Source organism: Vidua chalybeata, chromosome 3, assembly GCF_026979565.1.
Source record: "Vidua chalybeata isolate OUT-0048 chromosome 3, bVidCha1 merged haplotype, whole genome shotgun sequence".
NCBI classification, from domain to species: domain Eukaryota; kingdom Metazoa; phylum Chordata; class Aves; order Passeriformes; family Viduidae; genus Vidua; species Vidua chalybeata.
The window spans coordinates 99,403,922-99,429,842 of NC_071532.1; the positions used below are offsets into that span (position 1 = coordinate 99,403,922).

The 25,921-nt window shown below is 41.2% G+C and overlaps 1 protein-coding gene across 1 annotated transcript; it reads right to left on the reverse strand.

Moving 5' to 3' along the window:
• Positions 1-12,936: 12,936 nt before the first annotated feature.
• E2F6 (E2F transcription factor 6) lies at positions 12,937-24,627 on the reverse strand. Its single transcript, XM_053938742.1, has 7 exons — positions 24,363-24,627; positions 20,362-20,410; positions 18,647-18,863; positions 18,180-18,338; positions 17,076-17,188; positions 15,647-15,794; positions 12,937-14,925 (listed from the first exon to the last, which is right to left on the reverse strand). The coding sequence occupies exons 1-5, from the start codon at positions 24,426-24,428 to the stop codon at positions 17,080-17,082; spliced, it is 600 nt and encodes a 199-aa protein (XP_053794717.1). The 5' UTR covers positions 24,429-24,627; the 3' UTR covers positions 12,937-14,925; positions 15,647-15,794; positions 17,076-17,079.
• Between the last annotated feature and the right edge of the window lie 1,294 nt (positions 24,628-25,921).

Sequence of the window (25,921 nt, forward strand, 5' to 3'; positions counted from 1 at the left end):
GCTCAGAGAAAAGGCTGTGTGCGTTTTGGCACATGAGACCTCAGCCTGCCCACATGGCGTCAAGCACGCAGAAAAAAAAGCGAAAAATATTTGAGAAGGTGGGAGAGCAGTGCTTCCGACAGAGTAGCAGTGCTTACAGCATGAATCAAAGATTCATGGAATGTTTTCGGTTGGAAAGGACCTTAAATATCATCTAATTCCAAGCCCCCTGCCATGGGCAGTGACACCTTTCACTCGGCCAGATTGCTCAGGGCTCCATCCAACCCGCCCCTACCATGTCAGGGATGGGGCATCCACAATTTCCCTGGGCAACGTATTCCAGTGCCTCACTGCCCTCATGGTAAAGATTTTTTCCCCCCATATCTAATCTAAACCTACACTCCTTGAATTTGAAACCGTTCCCCGTTGTTTTGTTGCTACATGGTCTTGTCAATAGTCTTGCCCTATCTTTTCTATAAATTCTCTTCAGGTATTGAAAGGCCACAATAAGGTCACTGCAAAGCTTTCTCTTTTCCAGGCTGAGCAATCCAAATTCTTTCATAGAAGAGGTACTCCATCCCTCTCCTGTGTGTATATCCTACATGTAGGAGATGGAGGAAGAAGAACTAGGCAGTGAGGAGCTGTGCTGGGGAAGGTGCAGGCCACCCTCATGCCCCCTGAGGAAGATGAGCCTCCACACTGTGCTGGAGATGGGTGCAGCCACCTTATGCTTGGTGGGCACTTTGAGGGGACAGGCAAGAAGAGGCTACAGCAGGGAGGGTGTCACTGATGCCTGAGCTGTGGCTGCAGGGATGGAGGTGGGGAGTTGGATGGTAGGGATGCTCCATGGAATGGCATGTGAGGTTGTGGCCAAACTATGGTTCCAGAAGCCCTGAGATGTGGCTGCTGGGCAGATGTTCTAGGGCAGAACAACAGAGACTGTGGAGGTGTCATTTGCTCAGGTGGAGGGACCTCAGGGAGGAAAGGTTAACATTTTATTGTGTTGACTTTCAGCTGACAGCTGGCTGGCAGTGAGATGATGTCAGAAAAGTGGCTCAATATTTTAACTTTAAAGGAAGAGGAGAGAGAGTCAGAGAAGTAAATATGTGAGTCACTTGTATGGCTTTGAGCGAGATCACACTCACTGATATTCTGAGTCAGGGCCCTGGTGCTAAACAACTCCCAGATAGAGGGAAGGTCTGCTCTGAATATCCACCCAAACCCCATAACTGGATTCTTTTACAGTCCACTGAGTCAAAATCTTCAAGCCTGACAGAAACATCCATACACAAGAACATTTTGAAAAGTCAATATGGGCGTTATCACTCATACTTTACAGTGAAACACATTGAGTTTGTGAGTTTTCTGAAGGAATTGGTGAAATCTGTTTGGGAGAGGCACTGGTTATTTATATCTTAGGACTACTTCATCTTCAAAACAGATTAGGATCTGCTTAACTGCAGCACCACCAAAAAAACCCACATATTCTTCTTGAACATTTTACTTTGCTAGGAGATAAAAGAAGTAAGTGTGAGAATGAGTTGGGTTGCTACTAGGATTATATGTGGGTACTAGCCAGATCATGAAGTTACACAGCCTTGCAAAACAACAGTTCAAAACTCTAAATTACCTAAAATAAACATGATTTCTTCACTTGCAGCATATACATTGGCTAAATTTTAGAAGTGGGACAACAAACATATTTTGTTTTTTTTAAAGTATTTAAAATATATTTGGACAACAGACCAAACATGAGGAGTGTGTCTCTAGTGATCAATAAGGAGCTTGTGCTAAATTCTGTTACTGTGAACAACTTTGGGGGTGATTTCAAGGAACTCAGAGTTGGGCACCAGGTTATGTGATGATGTGAGCTCTTAGTTTCCTCTTGCCTCTAGGCAAGGTGCTTCTTTTTCCTTCAGTTTTTCTTATCTATAAGCTTTGTAAAAACTGATCTTTAGCTTAGGTGATTTAATGGCATTGTTCAGGGTGCTATCTAAACAAAGGTACCAAAGAAAATCTTAAATAAGCATCACAGCCCTTTATACATAGGAAAAAAAGTGTGATTGTGACTTCAAAAGTAAGTGTGTAGAAATAGTACCTTCTTGAAATTCTTGCCCAACAGATCTATTCTTCCACCCTTCAGGATATATCTGTTTACTGACTAAACAAGTTTTACTCTGTTACAGGGACAAATTGACAACAGTAGTCAGCTGAATTCCTTTGTACAGCACGAATCCTCAACAAAATCATCAGCAGAAGATTTATTGCTGGTTATAAGTGACTAAGTAACAAAAACAGAAAGTCAGATCTTTCAGTGTTTGAAAAAAACACTGTTTTAACATGATCTAGAGGAAAAATAACACCACCTTCTGTGGTCTTTTTACAGTTCTACCTTTTCTGCCTTCAGTGGTGTAAATCTCTCAGTGGTGTAAATCCTACAATGACCATCTAAGGAAGAACTCTTCCTACTCACTCTGTGTATGCTAGTTTTGAAGTCCCATGCAGTGAATTGTCAAATGCTATTTACTATGTTTTGTAAGGCAAAGTCCAAGCCTTCGAGTGTGCCTACTGTAGCTTTAAGCCTAGGAGTCTGCAGTTGGATCCTTCATCTCTCTGTTTGCTCCCTGAAAGGCTGCTGAACTCTTCAGATATCTAAAGTCCAAATATGTTTTAAGTGTCCCAAGGCAGTAGGGAATTTGCTGTTGACCATTTTCACAACTAGCTACATTTATAGGTACAGATTTGTGAGAAGTTGGTATGTGGGGCTTATTGCTTAAAAGCAATCCGCTTCAGGTTGTTCCTTTAGGCCCCAAGCCTATTCAGGGAGAAGAGGGATTTGGCTTTGGACCTCAGGCATGCTTTCACTACTATTGCAAAAGGAGACAAACTACCCATGTGTGCATCTATTTTAAGAGAAGGGGCTGTGCTTTTAGCACTTGCTACTGGCTAAGTAAGGCTTTTGCAAATCCTCTTTTCAGGCTCCCAATCTGCAAATATTTGAAGAACATAAGAGCACTACTGACAGGGGAGTTGATTCTCCTAACAGCTAGATTCTCTAAAATTTAGGCTTAGCATCTCGTGGATCTGGTCCATCTTTGTGTTTTGCATACGTTAGAACAGATAGAAGAGCTAAGTGAGTTGCCAGAGATATCATGGACTATCTTTATCCAGTGACATGAATCAACTCTAACCCAAATGAGAACCAAATTGTGACAACAGAGTAAGAAGGACAAAACACCTGTCAATAGTCCAAGAAATACAGTCTTTGAAAGCTGCCAAAAGTAAACCATGTCAGACTGCTACAGGCAAAGGTGCATAACTATCATCACTCGCTCAGGACGCTGCATTGACGTGGATCAGTGTTGTTGTGATGGAAATAGGACAAGTAATTTTTTAGATAATGAGGTCTTGAGACTTTGGAGGGCGTAGCTAAAGATCATCATTCTACTTCCAGAAAATAATGTAGATTTATATCATTAGTACAGGGCTTTCTTTACTTTTATATTAATAAGTATGAATTAGGAGTGAAAAGGAATAAAAGTTTATTGTGGGTTTTGTTTGTTTGCTTTAATTTTCCTTTCTCACATGCTAGTGTTCAGTCTGTCTGAGGGTTAATAAATTATTTTTTCTGGATTAAAAAGAAACTTCTTCATTTTAGGTTAATGTAAGCAGACAGGAAGACAGGTACACAATGTATGTATATAGGAGTTATGTTTTTGAAGGACTTGCAAAGTCAGCCACAATCTTCATCGTTGATATAATGATTCCAGTGTTGTCTTGGGACAAATAGTACACTTATGTAAAGTCCACAGGAAAAAAAAAAACAACATTGTTTAACATCCTTTCATTTAATTCATCTCTTGCATTGTAACTAGCGGCTTTAAATACAAGCAGCTTTTTAAACCCCATGCATTTTCAAACCAGCCTCAGTAAGACTGACACTACCACATCAATTACTAGCACAGGCCAGCTATAAAATTACAAAACCACTCAGCCATCTGTATAATTAAGTGCAAACCAAAGTAATCAAGCAAATGCTAAAGAAAATGTCTTCATCTGGTAAGCTTAGTAGGTAAAGGCCTATATCTACTGTTCTGCTTGGAAAGGCATGTACCTTTGTCTCTGAAGGTGTGCCAGGTAGCTGCTTCCCATTTTTTCAAACAGCATATATAGCTGATAAATACAGAATTATTAGTTGGTATTGTCTGTTGCTGTGTTAAAGTCAGTATCTTAAGCACAAATACCAGAGAATCAAGAAAAGGAGGTGTGAATCAAAAGCGGCTGTCTAATGCCTGGGTGTGTCTGATAACACAGGACTTGGTCTCTGCCTGGTTCTTAATTGCTTACATAATTCTCCCCAGTTAAATAACATTGCTTTTGTTAATAAGGTACTTTCATATATATATGATAAAGTAGTTTCTTGGATGCATTGGGAAGACAGAAGTGAAGCTGTAAATCTAGGTTAATTGAAATACTTACGTGATGGTGATGTGCCAGATTCTCTCCTGTAAGTCCCAGGAGGAAACTTGCAGTAAGTGTAGCTTGGAGACTAAGGACAAAGTGTCCTCGAGTTTTCCTTTGCTGCTTTGTGTATTTAGGTGAAGCTTAGGGCTCTGTGGCCCTTAGGTGTAAATCACAGGAGTTTGAGACACTGCTGTGATTTATGAAATCCTTGCTGTTATGCTGTCAGTAGGCTGTTTATACCTCACAGTATCTTGGAGCAGAGGAGGGTTTCTGCTGCTCTTCTTTCTGCTGTGAGCATTATCTCCAGCACTTCCTTTACATGACCCATCATAAAGGTTGAAATATTGGAAATATGCAGGAGTAAAATGCTTCTGATCCCTTGGAAGTGCTGGCCAGAGCTTCTCAAAGCTATCTCTGCCTCTTTTTAATTTGACAAGGGGACTAGAGGTTGATTCAGACCTGTCACTTGCATGCCTGTAACAATCTCTTCCAGTGAACACATACCTGTAAGAACAAAAGCATTTCTGATAGTTTATTCTGTATTTAAGATCAAACATTTAAACATTAGATACTGAATAGGATTTATGAGAAATGTGGCCAAAGGCCCATGTTTTCCTAGATGAGACATAATCTGAATCAGCATGTTCACCCTGATCTGATCCAGAATCCATCAGCAGAACAAGAACCCATGTACGTGTTGTCCTTTCTCCATCCTGTGGCAATTCATGTTGCACAGTACACCTCCAAATAAAGTTCCTAGACACTATCTTGCAGGGTGGTGTGTGGTTTTGCAGAAAATTGCATTAATAAGAAATGGAATGCCAGGAAAAAAAGGCTCTGTAGCCTTTTGATGAGAACACTCAGCAGGATTGAGGCAGAGAGGTACGTAGCAAACTTAGTGACCTGCACAGTTATACAGCTATTGAGTATTTTTTCAATTGTCATCTTGGATTTTGGTGTGAGAACCACTGGAGGCACCAAATCAGTCCTTCTTTTGATCTGGCCTTTTGCCATAAGTATGCAGGGACTGGCTTGGAAAATGACAGTAAAACCTCAGGCACTGAATGCTCCTGGCAATTAGGGGGAAATGCCAGTAGAAGATGACTTGGATAGAGCAAGCTAAAAAAAGATGATTAGTGTAGAGGTTCTGTGTGCATCTCTGAATACCCACATTATGTGTTTCTGCATTAGCACTGTCATTCCTGTGATCTGCTTTTCATCAAGACTTAGCTACTATTAATTGTGGGGAAACGAAGCCAGTCCAGCTGATAACGGGGTGTAAATAACTACAGCTGCTGTGCCTGCTCTCAGGGAACTTGCAGGGGCTGTTAGATATGAATAAGAACAGTTGTGAGTGCATGAGTGAAAACACAGCTTTGCATATAAGGAAATATTTGCATATAATTATACGCACTTTGAGAAATGACATGACTTTGCATTTAAATAGCATCAGAGTCAAGGAGGAGGGAAGGGAGGGAGGGAGGGAGGGAGGGAGGGAGGAAGGAAGGAAGGAAGGAAGGAAGGAAGGAAGGAAGGAAGGAAGGAAGGAAGGAAGGAAGGAAGGAAGGAAGGAAGGAAGGAAGGAAGGAAGGAAGGAAGGAAGGAAGGAAGGAAGGAAGGAAGGAAGGAAGGAAGGAAGTTTATTGCTTGGAAAAAGTATTACTTTTCTATATCCTTTTGTCCAACATGAACAGTATGTTTAACTACTGTTATTTCTAGACTTGGCTGTCAAATAATAAATGGGATTACTTTGTGAAGAGGCTGACATAGAGATGATCTCAGTTTTGCCTCAGTCTTTGGTGATGGGGGACAATATTAAAATGAAACACTACACATGGATAAGAAAAACATATCTTGTAATACTTTAATTTTCCATGTTTATGGAGAAGAAAAAAATAAGGTAATACAGGAGGTAATTGCAACCAATTTGGAAGAAAACCTGGAAGATTTTGATGTGAGAAAGCTGAAGTTAGTGGGATTTATTAGAAGACATTTTCATGTACAATTTTTATAGGAGAATAAAACATTCTGAGGGATATCATGCTATTGCCAAATTAAAAAGAACCCACTTCATGTAGGATAGCAATGCCTTATGGGGTGAAATAGGGAGGTAGGTATTAGATGAATTCTTGAAGATTTGAATTGGTAGGAACTACAAGGACCAGTCTCTGTCCATCTTGTTTAATTTTTTGAAATTGGAAACTTTTTGTTTACCAGGATGTAATCCAGGACTATGCTGCTGATGCTGTTTGCATCAGACAACTCACAGAGAGTTGAGGGTTGGGATATTGCTTAGAAGATCTGGATCAGCTCAGTGATGGGAATGATAGAAACAGGACATTATTAAATGGTACAGTCTATAGAAGGAGTGTCCCTGGGGACTAGTAGGAAATTCTGATGTAATGTGGGAACTTACCACTGGGAAATAGCTGAGTAGAATTACTTCAGGCTTACACGAGTTAATGAAAATGTGCAATTAAAAAGTATAAATGGTATTGTAAAATTTAACAAAGATGCTCCAGTGAGATAGGCTAGGGCAAGATCAAGTGAGAACACTGGGACATAAATAGTTCAATTCCTCTGATTGGAGAAGAGGAACTGAAAATGGGAATTTGGCAGAGATAAAAGAACAAAGCAGCCTGTTTTATGTGAAGTAGCTTGAATAACTCAGTTTTCTAGATCCAGCAGAGAGGTGAATGAGAATATGGTGGTGTCTAAAGATACACCAAAAACATCAAGCAAGGAGTTTAAGAGCTGTACATTACAGAACAATGCTGGCAGAAGAGTATATGCGAGTAAACTGGCCACAAATAAGCACAGATGGGAAATAAGACTGTTTCTAGCTATTCACAATGTGGGGTTAGTACAACCTTCATCCAAGTAAAGGCAGCCAGAATATACCTACCTGCAGTGTATCAGTGCACTTTGAAAGGGCCATAAGACGTGGTGTCCAGCACCACAAGGACTGGAGTCAGGAGCTCTCAATGTCATTTTCAGTTCTTATGTGGCTGCAGACTTAAGGGTTTGTAAGAAGCATAGGGTAGTCTGGATGAAGGTTATCAAACTATTTCATGATCAGTTAAAGACTTGGTGGAAGTTGCATTTTTGTTCAAGAACTGCCGTGAATGTCATAAAAATCAGCACAGTGTGGACAAAACTAAACTGGCTGCTTTTCCTTGCTGAAAGAAAATAACCTGAAGGTTATTTCTTTGCGTGAACCATTAAATGTTATGTTTTGATCTGATGTAGAATATTTGTTTTGGATTCTTGAAAGAATGTCATAGCATGGATATACTTAGGATGAGGAAATCCTACTTTTGTCCAAGGGAACCTGAAGCAGAATTCTACTTTTTAGAAAGCTGTCCAAGGACTTGGTATCCATGAAGCAGGACAAAGGGGAAATTCTTCCTCACAATGAAGCTGCTGACCTGCACAAAGGCACCAAGTTTGTTGGGTCAGCGAGGGGGAGCATGAGAGTCACAGCTTCCTACTCTGGGAACCAGCCTGCTCCTTTGGGAGGTGTGTCCCCATCCCTCACAACTGGGACAAAAATCAAAGTGGTCACAGGAAAGTCTGAGCATAGTCCACCTCAATAGAGCCTCTGTTAAGGGGTCTCTGCTACCTAAGTAAATGCTCTGATCATTGAGCTGTTGGGTAATTGGGGACTTTCCTCCGACACAGTTTATCCCCTTTGGTTTTTTTCCAGCCAAAACTGTGCAGCAAATTTGAAGCAAATAGTTTAGACATGACTGAAACCACATTTTCTGGGGAATTAACTATTAAAATAAATAAATAAATCACCCAACTCTAACTATTACCTCTTTTAAAATCTATGATGCTTCTTTTCCACATAAATTTAAACTTTTTTTTTATTAGTAAATGTAATTAAAAGTAACAGTTTGACCCATCTACCCAACCAGGGCAGTAAATTGGGGCTCCTTACTTACGCTGTTCTGGAGCACACAAGCTGTTTTATAGCACTTACAACTAATGCTTATTTCTTTGCTTTACTCATGTTTTCCTTTTTTTGCAGCCCCTTTCATCCTATCAGTTCTGACAGCCGATCAGTGTAGGAGAGGGAACTCTTCTCTATTACATTTTCATGCTTTTCTAGTCAACTAATTTAAACTAATAAAAAATCACTTTTTGCAGTGAGCCTTGTGCTAACTTGTTGATAGTTCAAATAGATTATGCCATTCCACTAGATACAAGCTAAACTATTGGAATCAAATAAAAGGATAGAACTAGATGTAGTTTTTAACAGTGTTAAAACCATTCAACCAGAACAAAGGGGGTTGGAATTAGATTATTGTCAAGGTCCTTTGTAACCGAAAGCATTCTATGAATCCATGACTGTATCATTTGTGGTCTGCTCTCTTGGACCTTATAGCGCTCCAAGCATTGCATCTCATCTTTCCAGCTGGTAGTGTTCAAATACTCTCCCTAGGCCATGGCAAGCAGCCCTCTGATGCCTCTGTTGCAGCATTTCTAAGGACTGTTGGTTGCTGTGTGCGATTTGCAGCCGGTCAGGAATGTGAAGTGATGGTTTGCTTCAGAAGCTGTGGAAGGATGGTTGTAGACATCCCTCTAGTGGCCCCGCAGCTCTGGCATCCCCGGGCTCAGCAGGGGCAGATGTGCTCCTCTGTGCCGCTGGGTCCTCTGCGAGGCTGGGGAACTGTCTGACACACACAGATAAAAAATGGCAGATAATGTCTCCCTTTTTCCATTTCACCAAAGTTTCCCTGGAAACTCTGCACCAGTTCAGGGTGTTTACAGTGTTTGTTTCACACAAGCCTTGATATCTGAAGGCGGAACCCATTTCACTGGCCACTGTAAAAAACAGATGTGCTGGGAGGTGGTATGAGGAAAGGGTTAATCCTATCTCTTAAGTCTTTTTTAAATGTCAATTTATTTAACCTAGAGTGAGAACAACTTTTTCATCATTGAAAAAAAAGGCAAGTTATACTTGAAGATTAATTAAATGTTTTGGATCTTCTTGCATTTTTAATACAAGACTGATAGAATATCAAAAGGAAAAAAAAAACCAAAAAACACTAAGTATATGTAAAATAAACATAAGGAACACTTATTTGTATATCTGTACACTTCAGCTTCTCAACTGAAATTGTCAGTAAGATGCTAATTATGTTTATGTGTTTGGAACATTGAATTTATTTTGCTTTTTAAATTGTTAAAGGTTATGCAGCAGAAATGAGAGCCCTGGGATAGCATCTTTAAATTAGATAGTGAAGAGGTCTCCAGTACTGTCTTCGGTAAGGATGCTGTCCCAGGGCACCCACTGTGGTTATTTCATGGAGCACAGCAAGTCTGGGGATTGCCCTTGCTGGTGCTGGACAAGCATCCTGTGGAGGGTCCCAGGGAAGCTGGCATACTCTTAGGAGTCACTGCAGAGCAGAACTGATCAGAGTTTGCAAAAGAGACCAAGACAGTCCTCCCTTTTTGCAAATGGGCACAGCACAGAAGAATGGTTTATTCCAGAGGCAGCAAGCTGCCATATAGCAGCAGGATGTGGTGTTGAAAGGAGATATAGGTTTATATGCAAGTAAAACTGTCCTTAAAGGACAGCCCACCCTGAGATTTTCTCTGTATGGAAACAGAAATTACATATGGCTGTGCGTTACACATCTCATCCTTCTGATAATGGTAGTTCTGTATCTCTGTAATTCATCTGTACTACCAGTATTACCATTGTGAATCCATTATTACTTTTAAATAAGAATTACCTATACAAAAATATCATAGTGCAAAAATTAAGTAAATTATACTTAGAGCTGAACTCAGGCCCATTTCAAATCCATCATCTGCTGTCAATAAAACCATGGCTGAATAAGTATTTCTAGTTGAACCTCGATTTTGTTATATGGATTGGAAGCAATTGACTGAACATACACCACCATCCTGATCAGGATGCTCCATGTGTCAATATAAGAGATGGACAATTGGCATAAAGTCAGGAGAGAGAACATAAATGCCTGAGAAGTTTTTAGGCAAAATCTATCTAAACGATTGCTGTTATCGTGTTTTCATTTCCATGCAACTGATCCTCAGAGACACATACATAGATTACAGACAGCAATATCTGGACAACTGTCCAATCCCTCTTTCCAAGCAGTTTATACTTTCTCCATGTATAAAGGAACAGAATTTTACAGATTGGGAATAAAACATATATTGATTGGAAAATACTTGTTTTAAAGAGTCTAGTCATCAGAGTCACAAATTTAAAGCCTTTTTGAAAGAAGTAAGATTCCTAGCTTCAACCTGCAGTAAATTTTTAATACAGTCTAGAGTATTTCAGACCAGGAGAAACACATAATTAATCAATAAATACATGCTAATCCACATTTGCCTCTTCTGCTGCTCAGTGGCCCAGGGTTGTCAATATTTTTTGAGTCAAAACTACTAATCTCTGCATGGATACTGACAATGTGTCAATTTTGGCAATTTGAAAGACTAGCATTTGTTTCTATCCCAAAGATAGAAAGCATTTGTTTATTCAGATCTTTAAGATCTGCAATTAAGTCTTTTTTATCTCAAAAGAAAGGCAATGCTAATGCTTTCACAGTGTTTTGCTTTTACTTTGCTTTATTTTAACCTCTAATCACAGGAGGAATTAATCCTATATCTCTGCATTTCCCTCATTAATATTCTTCCAGGATAGGATAATATTCCATAATTTTAAATGTGTTTGTTTTCTCTTCAGCTGAATAAATACAGAAATCACCTCCAGTAGCTTCTTGTCAGCGTGAAGACAATGTCACACATTGCTGGGCAGTTAAGGTTGAAGCTGTTTCTAAAACCAGGGAGATTTTTTAAATGAGAAATTATTTCTCACACAAATTATTACTGGCACTGATGGTGAGAACATTGCTTGGTAAAAAGGTTCTTTGACCATCTGCGGGGAGTAGCATTATCAAGTAAAACACAGTTCTCAGCTCCTGACTGAATTCTGTGCAACCTGCTTTAGTGTATAGGATGGAGGCACTGTGTGGATATTGTCATGGTTTTGTAGGTGTTTTAGGGATTGTGAAAAGATCACAACTAACTTCCGGGAAGCTTGATTTTATCCTTGAATGCCCAGCTAGCAGCAGAGTGTCTGGTATTGGCCACAGTGCACTGCAGACCAGGAGAGCTCCAAGGGTCTCACTTTGGGCTAGTGTGTATAGGGCCACAAGAGTTGGCTTTAGTCACAGTAATTTTCCATCCTGGCCACAAGTCAGGTTAGTAACTTTCTTTGAAAGTTTGATAACAAAAATTTTATTCCACTTAGGTTGTTGTTCAGGCAACAAAAATAAATTTCCAAGGCTGTTCATTAAAACACAGGAGCTTGTTAGACAGCAAAGGTTCCTGGGAGAAGAGTGTTTCTGATAAGCTCATGAGAAGCTCAGCCAGCTGCTGTTTGTAAAGGCTGAGGCCTAATGAATATTTCTGAGACCACAGAGTGGCTGGGGTGGGGGGAATGCACCCCCCACAGTGGCCTAATAGAAGTCAATAAAAGAGTTGCAATGTGCTGAGCTTGGATCTTTGAATTTGCCATTACAGCTTCTAGGATTGTCTTCTATAACCCCATCCCTTAATCTAAAGTCAATTGGAAACGTCACCTCATTCATGGATCACATGGTGAGGAACTTCCATCAGCCCATGTCCACATGGTGGGTGTCTGGAGAGCGCAGCTCCAGGCCCTCAGATCACCCACTGTCTGCCTGCAGGGGCTGGCAGGGAAGGAAGGAACCAGGCTGCCCTTTCTCTGCAAACACAATTAAATTTCCTTCGAAACACAGATTGTGCTTTTCTACAAACGAGTACCCCAGTCCTTCCGTAAACATCTACAAACAGTGAGGAGCCTCGTCTAGATTTATATAACCTACACAACCAAGTGTAGTTTATAGATTTTAACCTCATTGCACTTCTCACAAGTTACCCCAAGCAGATCCAGAAGTGGAACCAAAAATAGCACATTTGTGCTCCTGCTAAACCCTTCAGCAGTTACTGAGGTCCCAGCAGGGTGCCATGGCCATGGAACACAAGGGTTCAGAGTTTGCAGCCAGCCCCAGCACACTGGGAGCAGCTCATGGCCTGGCCAGCAGGTGAACCTTGCCACTGACAAGGACAAGCTAAAGTGACTTTTGGAATCAGTGTTTAATTATGCTTATAAATGAGTCTCTTCACACACACCAAAAAGATTATTCAAAATGAAGAAAATTGCTGACTTTCAAATGCTTTCCAACAGATAATAATTTGCAGGAATCTTCACTCTTTAAAAATCACATTATTTAAAACTGTAGTTCACATCTGAAAACTCTGACAAGTGACTTCCCACACCAAATAAGGGCTGAACTGGCAACCTGCAGTGCTTTTTCCAGTAGAATCAGCAAAACCAGGAATTTAATAATTATCGATCCTGGTTGTTGCTATTGCTGATTAATGCATTTAGATGCTTAGCCATTCTTATTGAAGGGAAAGCAGAAAGAATACTAGAAACTTTTAATTTATTAGAGTCCTCAAATAGCCAAGAGAGCTTGTTACACATACAAATGTACTGAAAATGCACAGATATAGACTCAGCAAAAAAAAAATCTCTCAAAAGAAAAAAAAAAATCAAGCATTATTATAAAAATTCAGAGTAAGGTCCTGTCACATTTACAAGTGACCTTGTAACTTGTGTGTAAGTTCAGCATCACTCAGGAATTTTTCAAGTCCAAGTTGAATATTTTCAGCTAGTTAGTGCACTGAGCTTATACAGTACATTGTTTTCCAGCATCACCAATGGGTAATACTGTACATAACGAAGTAGTAAAAGCAGTGGTTTAATTTTCCAAAGTCCATTCATTCCACTGAAGGTGCACCATTAAAACCACAAATGTATTTAATAAAATATTAACAGTATAATTGTCATATTACAGCTTCTTCCATGTCACTGTGACAATTGTGTGGCTAAAAACATTAATTATACTGCTGAAAAACCTGTACAAATGAGTGAGGAAAAACAATCACTAGAAATTTGTTCAAAATTAAAAATCCTAATGTTTCATTTCAATGAATTGTTCCGCTGTTGATGACAGACTTCTTAGCATTTTATGCTCATCGCATCAGCTGTGCCACATTATTTGTACTGTAGAACATAGAACATTTAAATTCACTTCATCTGTCTAAAATAGCTGTAGAGTTGCTGGCTAGAATATGTAGAGGTTAATTAGCTTTGATGTTCTCACTTGTGAGTGCATGTATAGTTGTCAATACTGCGTGACTCATGGACTTGGACTTCCCATTTAAAACCAAACCTGCCAACCCACCTCACCCCTACAGAAACCATATTGGGATGAAGTGAGCACAGCATTTGTACAGTGTCAGTTCACTCCTTTAGAAGTTCCAGTATACAAATTTGACAGCTTTATGGATATGAAAGATGGCTAATACAGACATAGTCTTAAAGTATTTCATGTATTTTTGCAAGCTGAGCCACAAAGACATCACGATACTCAACTAAAGCTCTGCTGTATGTAAACTCCAGAAACTGGAAGGGACCAATTTAAGTAGTTATCATTCATTCTTCTGAAAATTGCTACAGTACTGTGGCATCAAAAGCTCCATATCTAAGTGAATCACAAAATCTGACATCAAGTGTTATCTGACAGCACCATGTATAACAGATTTTAAATTTATACATAATTTAAAATATTTTTAGTTCCCAAGTGAATTGCAGCAAATGCAACCCAACATGTTTCATTAGACTATTTCATATTTTTGTAAGCTTATTTTATTTCTTTGCTGTACAGAGGCAGAAATGCAAACCATCTCAATAAATGTACATCAGTAACTACCTAGAAATGATACAAGTATGTACACAGAGCCCAATTATTTCACTTCAGTGTTGATACCATAGTTCATGTAGAGCTGGATGCAAACAGCACCTACACAGTGTAAGGCATAACTCTCAGGATATTTACATCTTGTTCTTTATAGCAAAGGCTTCCAATACACCAGTTCTTTGTTACACTTATATTTGACAATCCTGCTTAGTAGTGCAGCCTTAGAACAGAAAAGTACATTTCTTCATTTTACACATTCTCACACAGATTGTGGACCCTTCCAGAAATTGTTCTCCAACCTTATTTTTTGGAAGTAATTATTATCTATATTTTCTGTCAATTAAAATTATAAGGTAAAAATACTGTTTTCCCAAAGCTCTGTAGGCCACATGCAATTAAGAAAACAAAACTCCTAAACGCAACTCCAGAAACAAGCCTTTTTACTTGGGAACATTAGCAATCCTGTGAAAGCACTCAACCAATCCACTGCTGGGTTTTTAAAATACTTTGTAACCTGAAATGTTCCAAAGTTTGTAGATCCAAGCAGTTTGGAAAAGTCCTATAACACAGATATTTACATTCTATATTAGATTTTTGTGTTGTAATTAATCTGGCATCTCAAATGTTTTTTTCTCTTCCATCGGAGATCTCACTTGAAAAGGAAAGTAAAAAAGGAATATGATTACTCTAATTGTATAAAATACAATTCTGAGTTATTCCACAAGTGAAATGAATTTTTAAAATGCCTAGGATGAAAAAGTCAACTCTTCCCTTCACCTATAAAGCAGCACTTCTAAAGATGATTTCTTTCTTTTTGTTCTGAGCTACTGCAATTCCTGCCACATTTATTTTTAAGCCAAAACATCCTGCAGCACTAGGGTTCTTCAGAATCTCTATTCCATCCAGTCTTGTTTTAGGAGATTAAAATACTACATCCCCTCCTCTGTCTGTCCTCCCTTAGGGCAGAAATGAACAGCAGCACAGTCTTGTTTACAGCAGCATCATAACTCTCATGGCAACAATCTCAGCTGAGCAGACTCTGTAGCTCAGCAGCTGAGAGCTGACACACGCTGCTCCATCCACGGAGCGCAGCTCCGACAGGAAACCAGCAAAGAGCAAAGGAAGGAAAAGGCCAGGGAACAAGAGCGCCTTGCTCTGTGTGCATGTGCCTGACTCTCTGACCTCCTGTTGCTGTGAGGTAGCACAACAGCACAGACTTCTCTTCCAGGCGTTTCCTAAACTCCCACACATCTTAGCCCACAATCTATGCACAGAAATTTACACTTGTTCAACAGTACGCTTACAACTTTATCAGGATAATCTTAAACAAACAAAAAATACACGTGGATAAAAATATAAAAGGAGGCTGTTACCTTCACCAGGATAAAATTATGTCTCAGTTTCACTAGTGACAGTATCCATATCTTCACAAGTTTTGGCACCTGGATTTTCTTTTTCCACCTCACATAGATACACGTCAATGGGTCCTTTTGTGCTCTTCACATGTACTTCTATGTGATCCTATAAAACAGCAACTTGTATATAATTGAAAGAATAAATCTTATACATTCTTTATTTTTGCATGTATTTTAAAGACAATAGATTAAGAACAGAACAAATACAGAAATGATGTAACTATTTAAAATTGTGTTACTGCTTCCACATAAATTATGACTATTACATACATGTGCAGGATAATTATTATGCAGAATTAAGCTAACAAGCTTTCATTTTTGATGAATGTGCATTTAAGTATTTGTTTAGTCTTTCTACTGACCTTCAGATATATGACCAAGACTTAAGTATATGTTTACGAAGAGTAACAGTATTTAAAAACTTGACAAAACAGTGCCATGAAACAGACAACAAACTGGAGCACATAGCTTTAACAAAATAGTAAAGCTTATTGCTTCTACTGCTTTCCTTCAGCAGACATCACATTGCCAGACACAGAGCAAATAAATCTTAATGAACAATGGAGAAAATATTCGGTTCTAATGTACAACTTTTTTAATTCTGCCTTTTTATTGCTTCAGGAGGCATTTGGAATTATATCTTTTTCATCTCCACTGGATGAGAGACAGCTCCTTGGATCAGGGAAACTACTGGAGACCTATGCAGTAGATCTAACTCTGGTTCTACTGATTCATTTTCTTTTCCTAAGATATCCCCAGATATGTATCCACACAGCAAGGCAACTTCAGTGACTATGCAACTGGGAAGATTATCAAAAATGCTCATGCAAAAAAGAAAATGGAATTAAAGTTCTGTTTGTTATCTTAGGCTGTCTTCCAGGATTTGTCCTCTCAGAGCACTACCAACAGTGGGTTCCAAGTACACAGGTCCCACTATGCAGCTGCAGCCCTGCTGGGTGCAGGGGGCAAAGGTCTGGCTCCTGTGTGAGACAAGAATGGAGCCTGTGTATTGCACCGTGCGGCACAGCCCCACTCCTTGAAAAATCCCTCTAGATATGACCTACCAGAGTGACAAAATGTTTTCTTTTTCCAACCATACTGTACATTGCATACTTTATTACAACTGTTCCATTCTAACAAAACCAGGTAACTAAAGCTCAGATACATTTATGGCTTAGTAATTTAGGCAAAAACAAAAATACAGCAAGTAAGCTTCCAAGACTATTATCCCTGCAGCACTGTTCAGTGGAACACGAGAACATTTAACTATATTAACATTTAACATTTATCTGTATGACAGAGAAACTGGAAGTCAATTACTGACTGCTGCTGCAAAAAATCAAATTTAAAACCTTTTGTTCCTTTAGGAGAAATGTATAAAACTTACATCTTTAGGAACTGGTATTTGCAAATTGGTTTCCTCTGGAGCTTTGATTGCAATCACAATCTGTTCCTGAAATGCCTGAATGCTTCGGATATCTTGGTACGTCACATAAGCTAGTGTATACATTAGTCAAGGATTATGTAAAGTAATTTGTTCATGGGCAGAAGCAAGAGTGTGATGTCAAGATATGTTGAGGCAGAACACCAATTTCAGAAAATTGATCAACAATTCAGCAGAGGTTAATATTAGCTTTGTAAAATGAAGTATCAGCTAATGGTAGAAAAATACTTTTTCTGTATTTCCAGGAAGGAAAAAAAGCTTTTAAAAATATATTCAATATTATAAAAAAAACCTGAATAGTCTTCACAGATGTTGTCCTAAGTCTACAAAGCAGAACTGAACTGTTCTTCAGGAATTACATTCTGTTTTCTAATAACATGGAAATAATTTCCTGAGACACTGTAGAATTATTTTCTTAACCAGTAAGGTGTAAAGAATATGAGCACATTTCATTTGCGCACACATCTTAACCTGCCAAACAAGGGAGCTAAGTAATATTTTATTGTAACCCAAAGCCAAAATTCAATCTTTATGCTACATATTAAAATTAATCTCTTTTCTATTGTCAAAACCCATTTGAAAGTCAGAACTGCACTGAAATCTCTTTTAACAGAGAAGAGTATTAGGACATAACCAACATTTTATCTCCTTGGTGACAGGCCACTGGGACTCCATTCTGAGTCCTCTTTGTCATCTCACTAAGCAGTTTGAGCTCACTGGTAGGTCAAAACCTGCCCCTGAGATGACTCAAATGGAGAGAACAGGGTGATGGTCAGGGTGCTAAGACTATTGCCTCACTTCATTCTTCTGCAGTGGAAAGGTCACACAAGCAGCACTCCTCTGAGGACAGGCTAGACTGTCCATGATATTGCAAAGCAGGGCACATGACTGGCATTCTCAAATGCAAAATAATCAGAAAGTTTGCTATTATAAAACTCATTACCAAGCACGACTGCATACCTGTGGTATCAGCCTACAGCTTACTAGATATACGAGTATGTGCAACCAAAATCATGGGTTAAAATAATGCAAGAGTTGAAAGGATATTTAGCATTTTCTTTGTCATCTGTTAGTTCAAATATCTGATGAGCACAATTCTTGATTAATTCATCCAGCGCTTCTTCCATGACTGATAAGTCAGTAAGTTCATCTCTAAGGTTTTGCTGCTCTTGTGCTTTTCCAATAAGTTGGTCAAGATCGTTACCTCTGGAAGAATATGAAAATTGTCTAGCTTGTTTGTATAAATAAAAGCATGTTTATTAAACATCAAGTATACAAACAGTAAGGAAGTTTGGCATGCTTTATTCTGCTGAAATATGCTTTCATGTACTTCTGCACTTGATACTTGTTAACATATTAGGTAATTCACACAGCATAAGGAAGGATACAGAACTTAAAATATTATACAGGAGAAGTAACTTAATATGCTTAAACATACTCTTAAAGTTATAAACATTGCTCAACACTGTTGGGATTTACTGTTTCAGAAACTAGAAGCTTCAAAGTCAACTCACATCCACTGGATATGATTCTTAGATCTTTTCTGAATCAAGTCGATGCCATCCAACACATTGGTGATGTCATACACTCTTCGTTTTCGTACTCCAAGTGTTGTTGCTACTTCATTTAAATCAAGGACACCGTCTGGAGCTTTTCTGAGAAGAGCCATAAATCTTCGTGTCAAAAGCACCAAGGATGCATCAAATCGAGGCCTTTTGACTTCTGCAGTTTCTGTAAAGTTTTGGCAGAATATTTAGGGTAAGCTACTACATAAGCATGAAGTAAAAAAAGTGAGAGTGATGAAGTAACAATGAAGGTAAAAGTCTGGAAGCAGTGCAGTTTTTAATGCTTACATTGCAATGGCATCATAAAAAGCCTATTAACTACACAAACCTTCATTTGTTTGCAATGATTTTATCTAAATAGCAAGCATGCATTTTTGTGCTTTCAGCATTCATGTGCTTTCAACTCCATACTGCTAGTATGGATATAAATAACTGAGTAACGGTATGTTCTACAGGACGTGGGATTGGATTACTGAACAATTACTGAAACCCTTGGTTAACTATGAACAGTGCTGAGGTGCTGCCAGAGAAATACAGCTCTATCTCTGCTGCATGACACTATTAGAGTATTTTTTCACATCTTTTTGGTCCAGTTTAACCAGCAGACCTCGCAAGTAACCATTAGGCATGGTTCAGGAGTCATCTTGGCTTCAGGACTGTTTCAGCCTGGAGAAGACCAATCTGTTCTGGAACTGAAGAACTTACTATGTAGACAAACTGTTTGCACTATTTGGTCTCAGAGCAAAAGAACTGGTCATTCCATTGTTTGATTTACTAATACAACAAAGATCTACAGCTACCCTGACACCGTGGTTTAAGAGATCACTGTGCTATGTGTATCCATTACCATCATATTTGCAGAAACAGCAGAAATCACTGATTAATAACTTGAGATTGTTATTTAAAAGCGCAAAAAAAGCACCTACTTCTGAGGCACAAAAAGTCATGGTATACACACACTCATTTGATGCCAGCCAATAAAGGATTGTCAAATTCTCCTGTTACTTATCTTTTCTCCTGTAAAGCAAACCAGGTATTTCATCTGATCAACCTGTGTCCCTGGGCAATATTCCAGTCTAATGCTTCAAGAAAAGGTGAGTGTGTAAACAAAGTACTCTAGACAACACTTTTACTTCAACCATCAGTATTTTTCCTAAGAATAATGAGATATGCACTTTTACTCATAACGTATCACACCCATTCCATGGCTACAAGTTTCTGCACTCCTTAACACAAAGGGACAGGTTCAACAACTCAGTTTTGGACTGTGTTACTGTGAAATGTGTGAAACAACTCAGCTGGTGAGAAAATAAACAAAAAAAACCCCAACAACCCAGAAATTCACTCAAGTTTATTTCCACATTTATTAACACCAGTTGAAATGCACTGGTTGCTAGTATGTTATTCCAGTTTTCTCTAACTCACTTTTCCTGTGTACTATTTTCTATATAGCAGTGGGAAGGTATACTTGCAACAGATCTGAAAAGGAAAAACTATAAAGAATATATTGCTTCACATCTGTCATTTCAGTCAGTGTTCAGCATTTTTCCTGCTCTTCTGATATTAAATACTATTTTTCATTTGTCTACAGCATTGTACTCACATTGTAGAAAGACATAACATACTGCAAGATTAATTTTCACACATTACACATAGCAACTTACTTTTCACAAGCTGTGTGTCCTTGTGCACATTCAAGTTGACCATTGATGCCTGAGGAAATAAAAAGGGAAAAAAACAACTGTCTTAAAATGCTATCTACAGGGGGAGCTTCTTCAGAAGAAATCATCAAATCTACTTTAGAGGTTACAGCCATCACAGCTCTGACAACTCAACGGCTATTACTGTAAAGATGTGTCACTAGATAGAAGGAATACATGCTCTTTAATTCCTGCCAGAATTTTCAGCCCTTAATCTCAGCACAACTCACTGTTTTCAAAAACAGGAAACACCATTGAACTTGCTGATGCTCAGGCAAGCTGCAACCTCTCTTGCTTCTTTTGTTTCAATTCATGGTCATTTCCTTTCAGTCACCCATCGTGTACAACTGTGAAATATCTGGTAACCTTTTAAAGTTCTTAACTTGCTTACAAGTATGGAATGAAACTTGTCAGGGGAAGTTTGAGTTAGGTATTAGGAAAACTGTTTTTCACCCAAGTGGTGATTGGGCACTGGAACAGGCTCCTCAAGGAAGCAGTCACAGCACCAAGCCTGCCAGAGTTCAAGAAGCTCTTGGATAATGCTCTCAGGAACATGAGAGCATTTTGGGATTGTCCTGTGCTGGGGTAGGAGTTGGACTTGACGATCTTTATGGGTCCTTTCCAACTCAGGCAATGTTATGATTTTACTGCAGGGCTGTTGTGGCTTAACAAGTTCTCTCAACAAGGAGTTTATTAATAGCCTTCCTGTACTAGTGAGCCTAGATCAGGAACAGCATTCCAAGGGCAATCTAATATACTTTCAAGTAAAGAAAAATAATAATTTCCCTCAATTTACTGTTCTTCTGCTAAGAGCCTCATATGCCTTAATGTCAGGACAAAATGCAGGTGCACATTTAGCCCACCATCCATGAGGAAGCCCAGGTCCTTTCAACAGGGTGGTCCCCAGCCTGTACCACTGCAGGGTAAAGGTAAGGCTTTAACACTTGATTTTCAACTTCCCAGGTTCATGAGGTGTTAGATGACTCCTTCCTCCAGCCCATAAACCTCACATCCTCCACCTCACAACAGGACAGACCCTGCCAGGCATCCACCAAAGCTGGTCTATCATTCCCCTCTACAAGTGGTCAGGGGGGAGATGTAACAAGAAGTCTGTGAGTTGAGCTAAGGACCAGAAGAAATCACTCCCCAAATACCATCATGGGCAAAACAGACTCAACTTGGGAATATTAATTAAATTTATTACCAATAAAATCAGAGCAGAATAATGAGAAATAAAACACATCTTAAGAAAACACCTTCCCCCCACCCCTCCCACCTTCCCAAGCTCCACCTCCTCCACACCAGCAGCGCAGGGAGATGGGAATGGGGGTTATGTCAGTTCATCAAATGCTGTCCCTGCTGCTGCTCAGGGTGGAGAGTCCTTCGTCTACTTCAGTGTGGAGATCCCTCCCACAGAAGAAACCCTCCATGAAGTTCTGCAATATGAGTCCATCCCACAGCAACAGTTCACCAACTGCTTCAATGTCCATCAGCTTTCCTCAGGGCACTTTCCTCAGTCCTTCAGGCACAGCCTGCTCCAGTGTGGGTCAAGGGTCACAAGTCCTACCAGAAAGCCTGCTCCAGCATGGGCTCCACTCTCCATGGATCCACAGGTCCCTGCTAGGAACTTGCTCCAGCATGGGCTTCCCACAAGTTCACAGCCTCCCTTCAGGCACCTGCTCCAGCCTGGGTCTCTTCCATAGGCGGCACATGGATCTCTGCATCCCCATGGTCCTCCATGGGCTGCAGCTGCTTCACCATGGGCTGCACCACAGGCTGCAGGGAGGCTCTGCTCTGGCACTTGGAGCACCTCCACCTCCTCTTTCTCCATTCACCTTGGTGTCTGCAGAGTTGTTCCTCTCACACACTCTCACTCCACTCTTCTCTGGCTGTAATTACAACTGTATAATAACTCCCCCCCCCCCCCCCGCCCCTTCTTAAATATGTTATCACTGAGGCACTGCTACTATCTCTGATTAACTCTGCCTTGGCCAGTGACAGATCCATCCTGGAGCTGCCTGGCATTAGCTCTGCAGGACATGAGGGAAACTTCTGGCAGCTTCTCACAGAAGCCACCCTGCAGCCCTCACCTGCTATCAAAACCTGACCACAAAAACCCAATTCAGGGTATACAAGCCCAAGGTTTCCTTCATTTAGGGTCCCTGTTCCAGCTGTTGTTGATTAAGTTATTTTAAGGATCCAAATGTCTAAGACTCTGCTATGGGAAACCTGGGGTCAATCTGGTGAGGGGACCTTGGACCTTGTCTGTGCGAGTGTGGCGGTGCTGCTGCGAAGGGGCGTCGGTCCCAGCTCAGCTGGTGTGAGAGTGACTGACAAGAGTGGCTCTTGAATGGTCCGACAAGGAAATTTCTTCAATATTGTGAGCTTTGACATTCCTTGCTAGTTTCAACACAACTATTTTGGCTTTCCAAGCATCATATCTGTATGTCCAGGCACTTTTTATCCTTGTTCTTTAGTCTGTCCTGTTCTTTTTGCCAAGAGTGTCACGGTGAAACATGGTTCTCCTTACTGATCTCCATCTCTTCAGATCCTCCAGCTTCCAAAGCTGCCTTCCCAAAAACCTCAACCTACCTCTTGGCAGAGCAAGCTGGAGTCTTGAAGACTGAATAAGCTGGAATCCAGGTTCTGAACTTTACTGCTAGCCTTCCTTACTAGTAGGCTGAGGGTCTTGAATATCCCACTGTTAAGAAAACTTCCCAGTCTGACCATTCATGAGACTCCCCGTAAGTCTCATGCTGTCACTGCTGGGACTGAAGCCCCTTCATGGTGGACTGCCTCAGTGAGCTATTGGGAAGCCCACTTGCCTCCCTACACACCACACTCATGCAGTCAGGCCATGTTTCCTCACTGGTTCAACCCCAGGTTTCCCACTGCAGAATCTCAGATGTCTCTCCATAAAGCAATTTATTCACAGTGCAGCAATACAGAAACAGCCCGAGCTGGTACCTCCAAAGAGAGACACACAGCAAAGGAACCTCTAAGGCTTTATACCCTCATAGTCCACTCAGGTAAATCTTGCTCTTCACCCTGAGTCCTCTGCTCCTGCAGTGTCTCCCCATGTGTCTCTCTTCGTCCACCTTAGCAGTGCCACCATCTCTGTCCCCTTTTATTATCCCAAGGGTTGGGCAGTTCATGGCCTCTTGTCCAGGGATCCCACCAATCTGCTGCCTGCACTAGATGTAATTCACACCCACTATTCCATGGCCATCACAGGTAAGGCTGTTAATGATTACCACATCTTTGACCTCCCTGTTTATAAGAAGCTGATTCAGGAAAGTATCACCCATTGTACACTCATCTAAGTATCTACATAAAGCAGCTGTGCCAAACACCATTTGCTTCTTACAGTCATCACTTCAATTGCCCACCTAAAAACTTACATGAACTCTTTCATGGCTTTAATACTACCAAGTAACCTTCAGTTCAACTGACACTATTACTTAAAAAAAAAGTAAAATACTTAAAATATTTCACAAAATTAAAAGTATGCACCATCAGGATTAACTAAAACCATGTAACATTTTTTAAAAAGTTTTATAAAATAGGCTTTTTTGCTAGCTACTTCATAGCATTGCTAAAGGCAATGGTGGCAGCTGCACCTAAGATGATCTCAGACATTAAGAGGAGAAAACACATTTTAGTCCCCTTTTCTCATACCTGGCTACAACATCTTTAGCTCGATTAAGAGGCTATAGGTAACAGGGGCAAGAAAAACCATCCTTTTGCATTCTAGCACCTTTCCCGGGAAGCCCATCCCAATGTCACGAGGGAGGGAAGCACCCCAACGCTCCACTCGGGTACCACGCTGCCGGGCCCACCGCATCTTTCCCGCCCAGAGACGTAGGACGGGCTTTCGGCCGCCTCCTCACAAGCTCCCGCAGGAGCGCAGCTGCAGCGCCGTCCCGCCCTCTCCCCATCCACAGGCAGCGCCTCCCGCCACGTACCTCACTCTCACGCAGCGTGTCCGGCTGCAGCGGCTTCAGGCGCTCCCATTCGTCGGGGCTGGCCATGTCCGCCCTGCCCCTCCTCCCTGCCCCGCGGCGAGGCGCTGGAGAAGGGAGAGCGCACGGACGGCCTCACACCGACGCTCCGAAGCGCGGCCGGGCGCGGGGCGCCGCGGGGCGGCTCCGACCCTCATCGCTGCCCGTCATGGGCGCGGCTCCCGCCTGAGGCGGCCGCTGGGGCGGAAACGGGCGGGACCCGCGCACGCGCCCTCCCCTCCGCGACCGGGGCGCGCGCGGCGCCACCGCCTTCTCCCTCTGTTACCCATCGGCCCCCGCGGCGCCTTCCCGCCCTGCCCGGCTCCTCCCGGCTTCTCCCGCCCGTCCGGGACAGCCCCCGCCTCACCGAGCGCCGGCCGGAAGGCGCCGGATCAGCTCCTTTCCTCCCCTCCCATCAGCCTGCCAGCCCGGCGGAGGAAACGATCCCCTCAATCCCTGTCCTCGCCTTTGCGACAGCGGGAGCGACACTGAGCACTGCAGCAGCCAGCGTGGGTTAAGGAAGGAGTCACAGAATATGTTGAGTTCGAAGGGACCCACATGGATCGTTGAGTCCAGCTTCTGGCCCTGCACAGAACACTTCAAGAGTCACCGTGTGCCTGAGAATGCTGTCCAAGTGCTTCTTGAGCTCTGGCAGGCTGGTGCTGTGACCCCTTTCCTGAGGAGCTTGTTCCAGGGCCCAACCACTGGGTAAAGAACCATTTTCTAATATCCAACCCAAACCTTCTCTGGCACAACTTCCAGTAATTCCATTAGGTCCTGTCCCTCGTCACCAAAGAGAAGTGTCGGCCCGTCCTCTTCCCCTCACAAGGAAGTTGTAACTGCAATGAGGCCTCCCCTCAGTCTCCTCCAGGCTGAATAAGCCAGGTGACCTCAGGCACTCCTCATACGGCTTCCCCTCAAGGAGGGTTCTCACTGGCTACCGCGAGGAGGGAGATTTCTCTTTCCTCCAGGTGACAGCAAGAGTTAGGAGAGAGCATTCTGGCTGAGCATTGCCATGCAAGTATGTGTGAGAGTAATTAGTATTGACTCCCTGCCAAATTACTTGGTTTTGTCAATACTTGCTAGCATGAGGCAGCCAAAGCTATGTGTGTCAGTCATAGGGGAGACATGGATAAAATTACCATGTCAGGTATAAGTTAATTACAAGAGGTTTGTGAGTGAAGGGCAAGGTATGTTCCTCTAGGGCCAGACAGGAGCCATAAAATGTGGCATGTCCAAACTAATCCTGTACATTTACCTTGCAGCAACATCCTTTCCCAAGTCCCAGTTCCATTGCTCCTGCCCTTTCCTCCATACTTCCAATAATGTTTTACAAGCACTGACACCTTGTTATTTGCCAGCCTCAGCAGTAGTCTCAAAATTTACAATTGCATAGATAACTTCCATTTGTCAAAAACATTTCTTCTAAACACAGATCCTTGTTAGGTATCCCATTTGTTGCTTAATTGCTCTTTATGGCAATTAACTCTCTTCTACAGCAGGTAAGTCTGTCATGGAGCTCT